At 43.6% G+C, this 16615-nt stretch overlaps 1 protein-coding gene and 1 non-coding gene across 2 annotated transcripts; one reads left to right on the top strand and one right to left on the bottom strand.

Moving 5' to 3' along the window:
• Window positions 1-283: 283 nt before the first annotated feature.
• LOC147919389 (small nucleolar RNA R71) lies at window positions 284-390 on the top strand. Its single transcript, XR_015594184.1, has one exon. It is a non-coding gene; the product is annotated as a small nucleolar RNA R71 (small nucleolar RNA).
• Window positions 391-14594: 14204 nt separating this feature from the next.
• LOC147919388 (uncharacterized) lies at window positions 14595-16030 on the bottom strand. The gene is made up of 5 exons (XM_087503954.1): window positions 15910-16030; window positions 15766-15831; window positions 15283-15646; window positions 15072-15162; window positions 14595-14993 (listed from the first exon to the last, which is right to left on the bottom strand). The coding sequence occupies exons 1-5, from the start codon at window positions 16028-16030 to the stop codon at window positions 14595-14597; spliced, it is 1041 nt and encodes a 346-aa protein (XP_087360080.1).
• Window positions 16031-16615: the final 585 nt, after the last annotated feature.

Genomic DNA, 16615 nt, shown 5'->3' with positions numbered 1-16615 from the left:
GAAGTGAATAGACTTTTGTTGGCTAAGAAGGATCTTGTCAAGCTTCTCATTGACCATCTTCAAGTCCTTCTTGTATTTGTCCTCTTGATCAGTTGAGGAACTCCTTATGGTTCTGTCATAGTCCTCATTATAGTTGCCATCTGACTGAGCAAGATTCGCAACTAACTCCCAGCCTTCTTCCACATTCTTGTTGAGGAAGTTTCCATTAGAGGCTGTGTCAAGAAGCATCCTTATCTTGGGAAGCACTCCTCTATACAAGGTACTCAAGAGTGACTCATTGCTGAAGCCATGATGAGGACACTGAGTTTGAAATCCTTTGAACCTCTCCCAAGCTTCACAAAAGCTTTCATTGTTTCTTTGTGCAAACCCAGAAATCTCATTCCTCAATCTAGCAGTCCTTGCATTTGAGAAGAATTGGGCTAAGAAAGCCTTCTTGCATGCATCCCATGTTGTTATTGCTCCAGTAGGAAGAGTCTTCTCCCAAAGGTGAGCCTTGTCTCCAAGTGAGAATGGGAAGAGCCTCAACTTGAATCCATCTTCACTCACTCCATTGATCTTTGTAAGACCACATATTATGTCAAACTCATCAAGATGATCTAGTGGATCCTCCATTGGCAACCCATGAAACTTGTTGGCTTGAATCATGGAGATCAATCCACTCTTGATCTCAAAGTTGTTGTTTGGCACTGTTGGAGGCACAATACCAGCCCTTTGGTTGTGGGTGTTGGGTGCATCTCCAGCACCAATGTTCTTTGGTCTTGGAACTTGATCTTGTTGCTCCATTATGATTGGAACCTCTTGCTGTTGTTGAACTACTCTCCTTCTCTGATTTCCCAAACCCTTTTGCTTCCTATGGATGTTGTCAATAGGCCTTTGAAGATTGTCTTTCCCCTTAGACCTTGTGTGCATCAACAAACGCGAGTACAGACTCGAACAGGTTCACAACTGAGCTCAGGCTCGTGTGGGTGGTTGAGTCGACTGGGAAGTGGTGTCCAAATGTACACGGCTTCTGACTTGATCAAGTGCTCGATCACTGCTTGGTCGAGTGACTGGTCGAGTGGTACCTGAAATTCAACTTCAACCCAGCAACAGAAGATTCGAGTACAGCAACTTCACAAGAGTATAAACGAACTTAATATTAGACTAATATGGATCCTAAATGTCACAAAAACACACTCAAATGGGCAACGTCGCCAAATTGAAACAAGATTTGTTGTCTGGGTGATGAATGAATGATGATGAATGTATGCAATGGTGAGATATGAATGGATAGATGGATGGGTGTTTCAATTCCCCTTATGCTGTTGCAGTATAAGAGGTATCAATCCTAAATGAGTGTTTGTGAACAATTAAGATATGTATATGAATCTAAGTTAAGCCAAATTCAAAGATTGTTTGTCACTAACAATCCTAAGATGAAAATGTAAAGATGCAGAAAGTAAAACTACAAGAACTAAGAACTAAATGTGAATGGAACAGAATGATTATGACTATATGAAGCTAGAACAGAAATATAAACTACTATGATGAACTAATGCAAGACAATAATGAACAGGACAATGAGTAGATGAAACAGAAATGCAAATAGGAATGAGACAGAACAATCACAAATCATAAACTACTATGAATTCACCTTTCAAAAAGGTTCCATCTACAACTACAACTTTCCGCATATACCTGAAACCCTTAATGCATCCATCAATCGCAATGAAAACATACTTGAATCTGTCTTCTGCATCAACGACCAGTCTAGTAAGGGTCCCCAGATTAGAGGACCTCAGCCTGTATAAATATGCAGGTAATTCAGCGTATCTACTTTCAGGTGTACCCCTAACATACTCACGCGCCTTTATAAGTGTACGATGTGCCTTCCAGTAGCCAAGCTATTATATGAAAATTGTCAGTAAAAGACATCAGCACTAAACAATATCAACTAGATCGAATTATATATATGTGCAGTGCAGGCCATAGAATCAACTAATTTCTGACAAAACCAACAAACTTAAGCTACGATCTGTTTGTACACCCTATAGACCATCACATACACAGAGCCAACCATAAAACACACAAATTAAAGTATTCCAGTAGCCAACCTGTACACCATATCATAGGTTGAGCCCATCCCCAACAAGATTTGGCACAACAGAACCTCCCACACAACCAACATAATCCTTGTATAATTGAGCTAGGATTGGTGGTTTAGCATTACGGCTACGGCCATATCGTTCCGTAACAGAGCAAGTATGTTCACGACAATATTTGCGAATATGAAACACCGGCGAATCACCCATGGTTGAAGCCCGTATTCTCCATTTACAACCTTTTACCCAACACTCAATGATTAACAAACTGGGCACCCTCAACCTTGCCACCAACGTTTCTTTGCTATCAAACTTCTCCCCCACAGCAATATCACCACCTCCGTTTTCTAATTTGTGAACCTCCTTCTCAATTGCATCAGCTGCAGAGTTAGTCTTGCGGGTACGGTTATTTGATTCTGTGTTACACACATTTTCCTCTATACAAGACCCAACCCAGGTCCGTCGTCCAATGATTCCTCTGCTACATCCGGGGCGAAGTTGGAGTACAACAGATAGTCTTCATCCCCTGAACTTGCACCATTGCTGTCATCACAGTAATCAAATCTACTGTTGTCCTCATAACCTGCTTCATCTTCATCTACATCATTTCCTATATTATCTTCACCGTCTACCTTCCAACTCTCATACTCATCATCTTTCTGTCTCATTTCCTCTGCCACGCCTACGAAATCATCAACAACGACTTCAGGGGTCTTGGGTGTTGGTTCTGGGGTTTTCGGTTTAACTTCCTCGAACAAGGTTTCAATAGATTTAGCTTCAATCTCAATGCATAGCCGGATGAGTTCACTCCTATGCTGTTTGAGAAAGTTTTAAAACTGCCGACCATTCAAAACAATCACCGGTGGCATATAACATCCGCTTTTTTTATATCTATCTAACATATAGCTCAACTTTATGGCCGAAGTTCCTTCACAGAAACCAAAGTCATCGTACACCATAGCAGTAAAGTCTTCAAACTTCGTTTCTTTATCGGCAACTATAATCCTGCACCCTTTGCTAGTATCAACATCAAACAACCATCGCGTTTTGTCTACCCTCCACCTCCCACACGCCAAAACGATATCTTGCTCTTCCATGGATGAATCGAGAGAAAAGATTTACGAAACTGAGTAGGAAAAAGACGTTTTATCCGGCGGACAAACAGAACACGATTGATGAATCTTCTACAAACTTTATTACATGAACACCATAGATCGGAAGAACAGCAAACGTGTTCTACCTCCAATAAGTCTATCGCAACGCTAGACTGTCTTTGACAGCTCAAACAAATTCGTGTTATTCTGGTAAGACTTTACAACTGTAAAAAATGCTTACTAAATCTACCACGGACAAGAAACCTACCATCACACTCCGAAAACTATTTCGAAAAAACAAACAAGTATACCAAAAAATATCTGAAACGAGAGAAGCATGTCACATAAATCTGTCGCAACAGGCCATTAGTCTACCATAAATATCTTCCCACTCTTTTACGTTTACCACTATACCAGCTAAAAACATAAGTCTACCATCAATAGGCAATACCTCTATCAACTTAATCTAACAAAATCATATATCTATCGATTCATCTACGTCGACCGATAAATGTACCAACACTACAACTAATTGTACCATATATGTTCACCGATAAATGTACCAACACTACAACTAAGTGTACCAAAAATATCTAACGTACACCTTTAATCAGTCACCTACATAAGTCTACCATCAAAGAATCGGTAGACTTTATCCCAGTTCCCAAAAATTTTTTTTTTCCTACTAATGGTATTACCCGTAATTACGTTTTTTCTTAACACTAGTTTCAGGGGTAGTATGGGTACAGAGTTTATTCTAGTAATTACAAACAATTGTGTGTTACTTTTGTAAAAAGGAAGCTTTTATGTAATATTCTAGTAACTCTCCCTTTAAATAATAAATAATTCGTATTTCTTTTTAGTAAATACATTTTGAATAATTTAAAAACAAACTAATAACACGAAACATTTGTTATCTTTGCTATAGGTAAAATCAAATTAAAAAGTTTTAATAACATTTGTATTATGTTATTATAAATATTAACAATTGCACAGTAGACAACACTACCATTGTATAGTTAACTATAGCACACCAACAATCCGCTATTAAAAGTGTCTGACTTACTATAACGGGCGATCTCAGAGCATTTTAGGAAACGCTATATTTGTGAACTCATAGCGTTTAACGGCTGTTATTAATATCCACTTTTCCTGTAATGTATGTAATTGGTAGTTGATTTAGGTCATAGTTAACAAGTTTTTTGTAGGTTAAATGGATTTCCCTAAATGGTGAGAAGACAAAATCTTCCTAAAGAGAAAACTAATAACTTGAAGGGTCGTCGTCTTCGTTCCTTAGTCGAAACCAGTGTATCCATAACTTTCCCAATTTTTTTGGAAAAATGGTGGAGGTCCCTTTGTTATGTGGGAAGTGGTTATCTCTAGAAACCGTTGGTTGTTTAGAGTTGATGAAAAAAGAGGTTGTAGGGTATTAGGTCTTACTAGATGAATTTCTTATGAGGAGATTCTTGATTTTATGTATGAGGATTTCAGGTTGGATAGAAGGGTTTGTGAGGTGAAGTTATCATACAAATTGTCATCGAAGAGTGTGTCGATTTCATTACCAGAAGAGTGCGATGATTCAAGGGAGAAAGAGGAGATCTCTACTACTGACGATTACTTTGAAGTGAATGTGGCTTGGAAAAAATCATTTGTTTGATTGCTCACTAGGGATCAGACCCGCGTTACATGCATGATTTTTTTTTAAATATTTTTTGCTTCAAAATTTTGGATCTGCACATAGGTGGTTTGATTTATAACACATGAGTTTTATAGTGGCTTTACATACTAGATTTAGTATAGTATTTATAATCCAAATTTATATTGATTTGATTTCAATCGGGTTTGTGAATGTTTGAAATAAGACTGATTTTACATGAAATTTGGACTGACATAACGATGAATCCGGATGAGTTGTGAACCAGATTGACAATTTAAATTTTTATCATACTAACTATCAAACGGGAAAAAAAATCGCGAAAATGAATTGAAACAGCGTGAACCCATATAACCTAAATAGAGATGTAAAAGGGATAAACCTCGACATGTTATACCTGTCAGGTTTAAAATTTTTTGACCCTATAAAAACCCATTCCGCGAGATCTACAGGAATAAATAGTTCCACATACTAGAATTGAGGACATGATTATAATATCGATTTTTGTTCGGATCTTAACCCGTTCTTCGATTAGTTACAATTATCTTTTTATTTAAAAAACAAAATACTCGAATTGAGAGTCAAAACTAGGCCCGACAAAATTCTCGGATCTGAAAATTTGATCTAAACCCGATCCGACAAAAAATAAACCATAACTAACCAAAGTTAACCAAAAAAATACAATAAGTAACAATATTAAAACGGAAAATAGAAAGAAAATCAAAATTGGTTTGATTTTGCAAAAGAGTACTGTATTTAATATTTACAAACTAAAATCATTGGGATATTAATTATTATAATATTTGATTTTTGAGTGATATTTAATATATTGAGTTTATAATTTATATTTTTAGGTATTATGAAAGTAAATAAACTTTGGCTCGAAATAAAAATAATTTGGCTAAATATAGTAACTATTTATAATATGTTCTTAAATATATTATATTTTATGAAATTACAATTTTGATTGTACAATATATTTTTAAAACCGGAAATTTCACGTTTAAAAATATATATATAGTATATTTCTAAAAATTTTAAATTATATCAGTTCTAATTAAAATGTAAAATATTTTGCTATACTAAAATGAATCCAACGCCTTGTCGTTTTAAACATACAATTATGGTTGTTATGCAGTTTGAGACAAAAAAAAATGAGATAAATGTTAACCCACTCTAGAGGCCCTCACAATTATGCTTCTTTCACCTCTCATCCTCTTCATTGCGTTCACTTTGAATTGAATTGTAAGAGTTCGATTGCTTACTTTATTATAATTATCAATTATCAGAACTGGATCTTCTTTAGAAGAATCATCATATCATTAGACAAAATTGAAAGTTCTTGTAGGGTTGCTTATTTTGAGTTTGATTTCGAGGTTTAAAATATTCTGGATTTTTGCCACTGTAATACTCTTTCTTATACGTTCATAGTCTCCAAATTTTGTTTCGTCTTACATTTTCTAGCTGTCAATTATCATTCACTTTGAATTGGAGTTTTGTAACGCTCCGACCACCACCTCTTAATACGCCCCATGTCCAATCCCAGTCTATGGGCCCACCTTCTTTAATGGACCTCACATCCTCTCACTAGGACCCTGAGCCCATCTATATCCGACGGTCGGTTTGCTACGTCCAAAAGTTTTTAAAGACTTGTTACCGTCCCTACAAATCACCAAGTGATATTTCCCTGTCTTTTGTCCTCACTCGCACAGTTCCGACAATCACTTCCCGGATGGTCACCCATCGTGAGACTACTCCAGCTCAAGCACGCTTAACTCTGGAGTTCTCTCAGGCCTCTTGACCGAAAAGATAAGTGCACTTTGGTAGCATAGGTGGTCAAATTAATTCTTTTAAACCTCTTTGCAAGTCTCTGAAACCAGGGAGTCACAATTCACCCCCACTAACAGATCGCAACGTCCTTGTTATGCACCAAGACCGTTACCCCCTGACGGTGTGAGCCCACTCGACTCCACACTCGTCTCGATTTGGCTCTGATACTTGTAACGCCCAGACCGCCACCTCACCGTTCCTACAAATCACCACATGATCTTTCCCTGTGTTTTGTCCTCACTCAAACAGTTCCGACAATCACTTTCCGGGGTGTCACAGGCTTCTTGATTATTTCTCTTAATAACTTGTATAGATTGTAATTTTTAGATTATAAGTGAAGGTAAACAATGAGTACACATATATAATGATTATAGTTTTTTCTTCATGTTTTGATGTCGTGTCTTATTTAAAAGAATTAATAATAATGTTGGAACCATTACAATCTTGCTCAGCCATGTGAAAAGAGAGAGAGACATCAGCTTAAGAGATGTATGTGATTGAAGCATATCTAATACATAAGCAACCGATAATGACAACTATCTTCAACAAAGGCAAATTCTGATATTTGATTATCTTCAATGTTTGTTTAGAGGTATTACAGTTGACACTTCAGTTACATAGTATACATGATAATTTACAACCAATTACAGTTTTCTTAAGAACAAAAGATTTGCCAGGAACTCTTCTCTGTTGGATATAGGTTTTGCCCCCAACAATTACAGAAGCCTAAACAGAAAATCTAAGAAAGTTTTGGGCTTAAAGTCTTGGATCTGGTCCATTTGGTCGCAGGAGCAAAATCGTCATTTTGCAAAGAGACAGAAGAAGCCCTAGATCATTGGCCCACTATATATACATGATGTCATTGTCAGAGCTAGGGATCCACTTTTTGGGCAATTAGAGAGAGAAGAGCAATTATTTTCATATTAACTGCGCTTAGCTCCTTAATTGTCATTTTCTGTAAACCCTTCCTCAAATTCTACGTTAATAAAAGGACCCGTTCCGATTTATTCCCACTAAGATCCATATTATTAATATTGTCGATTCCATACATCAACAATTTGACGCCCAGCGTGGGGCCAGACGGAATCCTTTCATTTGGCGAAACGAATTTGAAGACAAGGCATTTTCGGAAAACCAGAAGCATGTCTCACACCGATCTCTCCAGCAACAAAGGCATCGATTCTTCCGCAGCCCGCGACGTGTCTCCCAGGCATACCTTATGGGGTTGCACCCGCGCAAGGACAAACCAGCTCCAATGCGCCAACAGGACCGAAGCAGTTATGGGCGAGGATGCAACACTCACTGGCCGCGCAGCCGGAGGCGCTCCGCGCATCGCTCCAACTATTGGTGTAGCCGTATGCGCTACGTCCCCTGTTCATGAAACAACTGGTGTCAACCCAACCGACCGCGAAGCCGTAGGGGCTACGCGCGTCGCTCTGACAAATGGCTTAACCAATGGTGCTATCCTTCCTGATCGTGAAGCTGCTGTCGACGCTCCAAACAACCACGAAGCTATGGGCACTGCGCGTGACAATCACCCCCGTCGATCATCCAGACAAGTGACAATCAATCAAGCCGCGCTCGACGAAGCTGTACGAAGAACCTTGGATCGGATGAGCGGTCAAGCGGCGTAGATAGAATCTCAAGGGCGAAGTGACCATGCAAGGCATCAAAGGGGACAATTTGAGCCTCGACACGAACAGAATGAAGACGCACTGGCGCCATGCACTCCGCAAGCTGACCACAACTCTCCACGAGCTGACCACAATGCTCTGCGAACTGACCATAATGCCGCTAACATACCGCGAGTTAATCACAACGCTAATGGAAGGCCCCGTCTCTCATCGATCATCGTTGGACCTAATGGCGAGCAGCCAAGGGTACATTTCTAGACCAACCAGATGCTCGTGGATCAATGTGTTGGACCAAACCAATCTGAGAATGCTGAAAATCGCGCACTATAGCAAGAACTTCAGCAGATGCATGCTCAGCTGAAGACGATTACATCTCAGATGCACTAGACAACAAGTGCAGCACCAGAGCTAGAAACCTTGCTGGCGAAAGCAAGACGTTATCCATTCACTGCAAGGGTCTCCGGAGTTAGAGTCAGGCACAATCCCGACAACAACAAGAACAAACCAATTCCATACGATGGAAAGGGCGACCCCACCGTCTTCCTGAAGTCAATGACGATCCACATCAATCGATCATATTTCTCATCTGAGGAAGCAGACGCGGGAAGCTGTCCGCTGTTCGTCGAGAGTCTTTCCGGCGAAGCGCTCAATTGGTTCTCAAGGCTTGAGGCAACCTCTATCGATGGATACGAAGCATTAACAAGAGCATTCCTTCAGCATCACCAGTGCTTCATGCGCACACCTGCGTCATTACGGGCTTTCATGGAAAGGTTTAAGGATGTCATGTCCCAACTTGCTATAAGTGAAGATTCTGCAATCGGTTCGTTAAAAAACGCGCTCGCTCGGGGTACCAGATTCAAGGACGACCTAACAATCCAGCCCGTCACAAGCTTAGGCGAAGTACTTGCACGTGCCCATCGGTATATTCAAGTCGAGGAGGAAAAAGATAAGAGGAACCCTGATCAATCAAGTGCGGTAGAAAAGGCACCTGAGAAAGCTCTGAGCTCGAAATCCAAAGCCATAGACGAGTATCACGAGCCACGTCAACATTACAACAGAGACTATGCCCGTGGCAAGAAAGGAAGGAAAGCGACGATGTTTACTATCGATGGAAAAAAATAGCAGCAAAACAAGCCTTGGAACAAGTACTATCGCGAATCTGATAATCCTGGCTTCAAAGGCAAGCGCGCGTACTGCAAGTTCCACAGATTCAACGGACACTCAACCGAGGAGTGCAAAACACTTCAAATGCTGCTTCTGAATAAGTACAAGAAAGGCGACGTCGATGTGGAGCGAGAGCGAAGAAAAGTTAACACACACAAAGACAACCAGTACTGCCTCGGAGACGAGCAGCAGCACGACAGACAGCGCGAGGAGGAAGCTGCAGCACACAATGACCAAACATGGGCACAAAATGACCTAGCACAAGAAATCGCTCACTTACCCCCTCCCCTCAAACAAAATCACGAAGCAGAAGAGCGCGATGAACCACCAGCTCCTCGCCGAAGGATCAACATGATCATTGGCGGCTTGTCAACATGCCGCAACTCTGTTCGGTCGATCCAAGTTTATTGCTGCGAATCAGAAACAAAGCGCAGCTCGCCCTCCCATAACAACAAGTTCAAAACATCCTCTGATCCTATTACGTTTACTGAAGAGGACGTACGCCACGTGAGTCCAAACAACGATCCGCTTGACGTAGGAATGGTAATTGGAGAAAGCTCAGTAACGAGAATCCTTATTGACACCGGGAGCTCAGTCAACGTGATATTCAAGGATGTATTGATCTAGATGGAGATTGATCTGCGCAACACGACACATGAAACACAGCCTCTGACGGGATTTGATGGAGACACTATAATGACTGTCGGAATCATCACACTGCCAATCTACGTCGGTGGCACAATGTAGTGCTTCAATTTCGCGATTATGGACAAACCCATCGTTTACAATGTCATTCTGAGAACACCGTGGCTTCACAAGATGCGAGCCGTTGCTTCAACTTACCACCAGTGTGTCAAGTTTCCAAATGCATACGGTATCTACACGCTGCACGGAGACCCCTTGATGGCACAGACTTGTTTCATAATCGAGAAAAAGATGCGGAATGCAAGGGCTTTCGTAATTGCTGAATCAACTCCATCGCGAGACCCACGCACACATCCTCCAAAGGAGTCTGTAATCCAAGTCAACATCAATCTGTCCGACCCTAAGCGCTGCGTCGGAATAGGCGTCGAGTTACCAATGGCTCTAAGAGACGAGCTCATTCAGTATTTGTGCAAAAATGCAACCACATTCGCATGGACGATAGATCATATGACAGGAATCGACCCTAGCATTACCAGCCACGAACTCAACGTTGATCCGACTTACAAACCCGTTAAGCAAAAGCGTCGAAAGCTAGGAGCAGAACGCATAACCGCAGTAAACGACGAGGTACGGAAACTACTTGATGCGGCGGGATCAATCATGGAGGTTCGCTATCCAGATTGGCTGAGTAATCCAGTCGTGGTTAAAAAGAAGAATGGTACATGGAGAGTTTGCGTCGACTTCACAGACCTCAACAAAACTTGTCCGAAAGACAGTTTTCCTCTTTCTCGCATTGATCAGCTCGTCGAAGCCACAGCTGGAAACGAATTGTTATCTTTCATGGATGCGTTCTCAGGATACAACCAGATAATGATGCATAAGGATGACCGCGAGAAGACTGCGTTTATTACCGAGCAAGGCACTTTTTGTTACAGAGTCATGCATGCCGTTTGGATTGAAAAATGCAGGGGCGACGTATCAGCGACTAGTGAACCGTATGTTCGCAAGCCAGCTCGGTCGAACCATGGAAGTCTACATTGATGATATGCTCGCCAAGTCAGCTGAGGCCGCAGATCATGTTGCACACCTGAAGCAGTGTTTCGAGATACTCAACAAATACAACATGAAATTGAACCCGGCAAAATGCACACGCGAGGTTCAACGTCTGACTGGACGCATTGCCGCACTTAATCATTTCATCTCTCGCTCAACAGACAAGTGCTTGCCGTTTTACCAGCTCCTTCGCGGAAATAAACGTTTTGAATGGGATGAGAAGTGGGAACTAGCATTCAAGCAGTTGAAGGACTACCTATCATCTCCGCCAGTCGTAGCCAAATCCGAGCAAGGAGAAACTTTGTATCTCTACATCGCCATCTCTTGTTCAGCCGTAAGTGGTGTGCTCGTCAGAGAAGACCGAGGAGAGAAACATCCTATCTTCTACGTGAGCAAAACTCTCGATGGGGCCAAACTCCGATATCTGACTCTTGAGAAGCTCGCTTACGCGGTCGTAATCTCAGCTTGCAAGCTCCACCCTTACTTCCAATCTCACACCGTTGAAGTCCTGACGAATCAGCCTTTGCAAACTATCCTTCACAGCCCGAGTCAATCAGGCCGTCTGGCGAAATGGGCAGTATAATTAAGTGAGTACGACATCGAATACAAGAATCGCACATGCGCTAAGTCACAAGTTCTCGTAGATTTTCTCTTAGAACTCTCTCTTGAACTCGAAGCTGACACCCCTCCTCCCGAGATATGGTCACTTCATGTAGATGGCGCTTCATAAAAAATGGGCTCAGGAGCAGGCGTACGCCTAACCTCGCCAACAGGTGAAATCTTGGAGCAGTCATTCCGCCTCGCCTTCTCTGCTACAAACAACGATGCTGAGTACAAAGCGCTAACGCTGGATTGCGTCTCGCGCATGGAATTGGAGTCAAAAATATACAAGCCTACTGCGATTCTCAGCTGGTCACACACCAGTTTAGTGGAGATTATGCAACAAGGAACGCGCGCATGGATGCCTACCTTAAAGTTGTCCGCGACGTTTCCGAACAATTCGAGTTCTTTGAGCTCGTCAAGATTCCACGCAGCGACAATGCTCCAGCAGATGCACTTGCAATGCTTGCTTCTACATCCGATCCCGACCTCCGCAGAGTAATTCCTATAGAGAGCATTGATCAACCGAGTATCGACGCCAAGCTTTTTTAAGTTGCCCCTTCAACAGAAATGTCAGCAAACCCGAGCGGCGTCTTAGCAATCGCCTTAGCAGTCACAAGCCCAACCCCAACAGCTGCAAATTCAACCACTCCAGCTACGCCCGTACCAGCACCTGATACCTCCTCGCGAGACGACTGTCAAACTAAGATTATAACATTTATCACGGATGGAGTTATGCCAAAAGACAAGTGGGAAGCAAGGCGTCTGCGCGTTAAGAGCGCACACTACACGATGTTGGATGGCAGCTTGTTTCGTTGGGATGCAAACGGCGCTCTTCTCATCTGCGTTAATACGAAGGATGTCAACAACATCATGCGAGAGATTCACGAAGGCGCTGGAGGTAACCACTGGGGGGGACAAGCATTGGCACTTCAAATTCGCCGCAATGGCCATTTCTGGCCAACTATGGTCGCCGATTGTTCCGCCTTCGCAGCCAAGTGAGAAAAGTGTCAACGTCACGCACCTTTCATTCATTCACCAACCGAACTCCTGCGCACAACGTCACTACCCTATCCCTTCATGCGATGGGCGATGGATATTGTCGGTCCACTAACACCATCCCGCCAAAAGAAGTACCTCTTGATCATGACGGACTATTTCACCAAGTGGGTTGAAGCAGAATCGTACGCCTCACTTGAAGCCAATGAAGTCCAGAATTTTGTCTGGAAAACATCATATGCAGGCATGGACTCCCATACAAAATTGTATGCGACAACGGGCCACAATTCATCACGCCCCAGTTTGAAGGATTATGCGCTGGCTGGCGAATACGCCTTAGCAAGTCAACTCCACAATATCCGCAGGGCAACGGACAAACAGAGGCAACCAACAAAATAATTCTCGCTGGAATCAAGAAACGCCTCAACACAAAGAAGGGACTCTGGGCAGACGAGCTCGACGGCGTTCTATGGTCTCACCGAACCTCACCACGGACATCAACTGGACAAACTCCGTTCTCACTCGCATACGGCATGGAGGCTCTCGCACCAGCCAAAGTTGGGATCCCAACGCTTCGACGCTCTATGCTAGTCCACGATCCGGAGTTAAACAACAAGATGATTTGTGACAGACTACTTTTCCTCGAAGAAGAGTGTCACCAAGCACTATTGCGGATTCCGAACTATCAGCAAGCTGCAGCTAAGTTTTACAACAAAAAAGTCAAATCTCTCCACTTCACCGAGGGTGATCTCGTCCTCTGCAAAGTCTACAAAAACACTGCCGAGAAGAACGCTGGAAAGCTCGGCGCACATTGGGAAGGTCCCTACTTGGTCTCGAAGATCGTCAGGCTAGGCGTCCATCAGCTACTCGAAATGAACGGCATGCCAGTCCCGCGGTCATGGAACTCCGCCAACCTCAAGCGCTACTACCATTAGTCCATCAACATTGAGCACTTCTTCCACACAAAAAAAAAAAAAAAAAAAACTAGCTCGTCACCGAGCATTTTTATTTAATACGAAATACGAATGGTTTGATCCCTTTTTGAGGGTACGTAGGCAGCCATTCACGAGGCGCAACTATAACTTCAATAAAAAAATAAAAGTTTCGAGCAAATCCTTCGTTTCCACGCTGACGCCTTGGCCAGGTGCACGGCTCTACGTTCCACATGAATGTAATGGTGAAATAATCCATACTTTACTTCGGTAAAGAATGAAAAGCCGAGTCCATACTCGCAAGCACTCCGCATGGGTGCCATGGTGAAATAATCCACGTCCTTACTTTGGTACGGACTTATAAGCCGAGCCCTGACTCGCAAAGCTAGCAAGGCGCAGAGTGAATAAGCTGAAGACCCCGACTCGCACACTCTCGCGACTCTTGCAGCACCCACAGGGTAAGCCGGTCACGACTGAACGCACCTAACTAGAACGACAAGTCCGTCTTGTCTGCTCTCAGCGTTACGGAGAATAACATATCCAGGATAAGCCAGGAGTCGTCCTGCACAGCAAAATATGCCCCGCAACGGCACAAAAATAGATCCAAAGCAACTTCATCATAACGAAGTAAACGAAAGATAGACAGTAATCAACATTTGCGCAATAAGAAGCAAGTAGCCATATTCATAAAGCAAAGCAACCAAGGTTGCAAATATCCAGAAGAAAAGTACAGAAGCAATCAGCAATCCAATCCGCAATAACAAAAAGAAAAAAGCAAGAACAACAAGCAGTAATACGAGGACATATCACTCGTTTGCGGCATCATCAGCACCTCCACCAGTGGTGGCACCACAACCCCGTTCACCTTCGCCTGGAACTTCTTTTCGCTAGCAGCAATACGCATCATCCTATCTTCGGGAATGGCGACACCCCTCCTGACTCTCAAGACATTCTCTAGTCCCCATCACCTGGCTAAGAGTGAGAAAATGAGGTTGTTTCTCACGCGATGCAATCACGTGCGTCCTCAAACGATCGATGCGCTCCATGTGCGCCCCAATCACAACAGCGGCCTTGGCGCGCTCCTGCTCCCCACGCTCATCTCTCGCTTTCCTGAGTCGCTCCGACTCGGAAGTGAGCTTTCTTTGGGACTGCTTAAGAGAAGCCGTCAGCTCTGTGACCATCGCTGCACTCTCCTTACTTGACCGCTCAGCATGAGCAAACGCATCCTGAGCAAGCGCGGCCTCCCTCCTAGATGCACGCACCTTGTCCTCATAGTTGCCAGTAAGACGGTTCATCCAGCTCATCACCTAAGGAATCAAGCAAAATAATCCGATTACGACTAAGTAAAATCCACATTAAGGCGAGCTGAAGGATTGGATCCTAACCTGAAACTGTCGACGAACAGCTTCCTCGTACGTAGTTGGACAAGCCAAATCACCAGGAGCAGGAAGCGGAACAAAGTCACCATGAATCTTGCTGGCGAGGTCCGCGCAAGCTCGCGTATCACCAGTAATCGCTTGGTCTTTCACGTTGTAGCGAAAAGAAAAGGAGTAGTTGACCCTCGCACGACCATCCTCCGCGTAATGGTCAACTCACCCGTGACCATCCTCCGTGCGATGAGGACGCCTAGAGCTCCCTCCAGCATCACTCCGAGGACTCGAGCGTGATGACCTCTTCCGGGAGTGATCACCACTAGCTGCCGTAGCACTCCTACGGGACTCCAAAGAAGGCTTCTTCGCAGCACAAGCCGCAGCAACCCTGGCAGAACGGGACCTACAATCAGGCTCACCCTCGGGAACAGGCATCTCGCCATCCTCGCGCTCCATAACAACTATCTCCCCGCCGGTCTCGGTGTTTGGTGTAACAACCTCAGTTTCGATAGCGGGCGCGTCCTCAGCATCGAACAAGTCAGCATAGCATGGCATCGGGCAGTCTCCCATTTGCAATCCAATCCCCGAACCTGCAAAATAAATAGGAGCCTTAGACACAAAAGCATATAAATCTCGAAGACGAAGATAAGTCAGCAAAACTTACATGTCTTGAGGTGAGAAATAACGTCCGGCCAATGCAAAGTCTTACACGAAAGAAAAGCAGCACCTTTGTCAATAGTTCCCAAGTCACACGCAGCTGAAGATGGCGGTTTTCCTGCAAAAATAAAACATACGATCAGAAAACAGAGTTAAGAGGACCAAAATGATAGGAAACCAACCTAGCAACGGCTACCGGGGGTGAAGTTCCAAGCAGGAGGACAGGTCGTGTCGGGATCTTCGACCAAAGTGTCGTTTATCTCCACGAAGAAAAACCGCCTCCGCCAATCATGGATATGACTCCTCTGGCCACTCATAACTGTGAGACCGGCCGCACAACAAGCACAACATAGCCCCGAACTGTCATGTGTAAATCGAGTGAGCAGCTCGAAGAGGTCTGCGCTCATCTTGATTTTCATATGGTTTCCAATTATCGTAAGCCCACTGCATTACGGACGGTTGAGATTGACAGCTGCGAGAATGCAATCTTTCGACGCACACAGTAGCTCGTAAAATAATCGACGTAAACGCATAGGTGACCTGTTGGGCAGTCCCACGGGCGCGCGTCTACACTTGATAACACTAACTTTAGATCGTTCTGCATTCGGAAGAGATCAAGGATGCGGGCTATGCACCTCTCATCGCATAAGGAACTTCCTGTGTCGCGGGAAATGCGTTATCTATTTCTCGTATGATCTCTGCGATGTCTCGGAATTCCATTGCCAACAGCTAGGCCGGCGACAAGAAACCTAGGAGCATCCTGAAATCCAGTGCGCTCTTCGTAAGGGAGAACCTTCCCGCGGCGCTGACCTGGAGGAAGGGGAATCAGACTAAGGTCTTGATTATCCGTAGGGAACATTAATTCAAGATCACGAACATCTTCTTCCATCAAATCCGCCAGA

Source organism: Camelina sativa, chromosome 20, assembly GCF_030686135.1.
Source record: "Camelina sativa cultivar CO46 ecotype springtype chromosome 20, ASM3068613v1".
Classification (NCBI taxonomy): domain Eukaryota; kingdom Viridiplantae; phylum Streptophyta; class Magnoliopsida; order Brassicales; family Brassicaceae; genus Camelina; species Camelina sativa.
The sequence above is the reverse complement of the archived record's forward strand: the minus strand, read 5'-3'. Positions and strand labels throughout refer to the sequence as shown.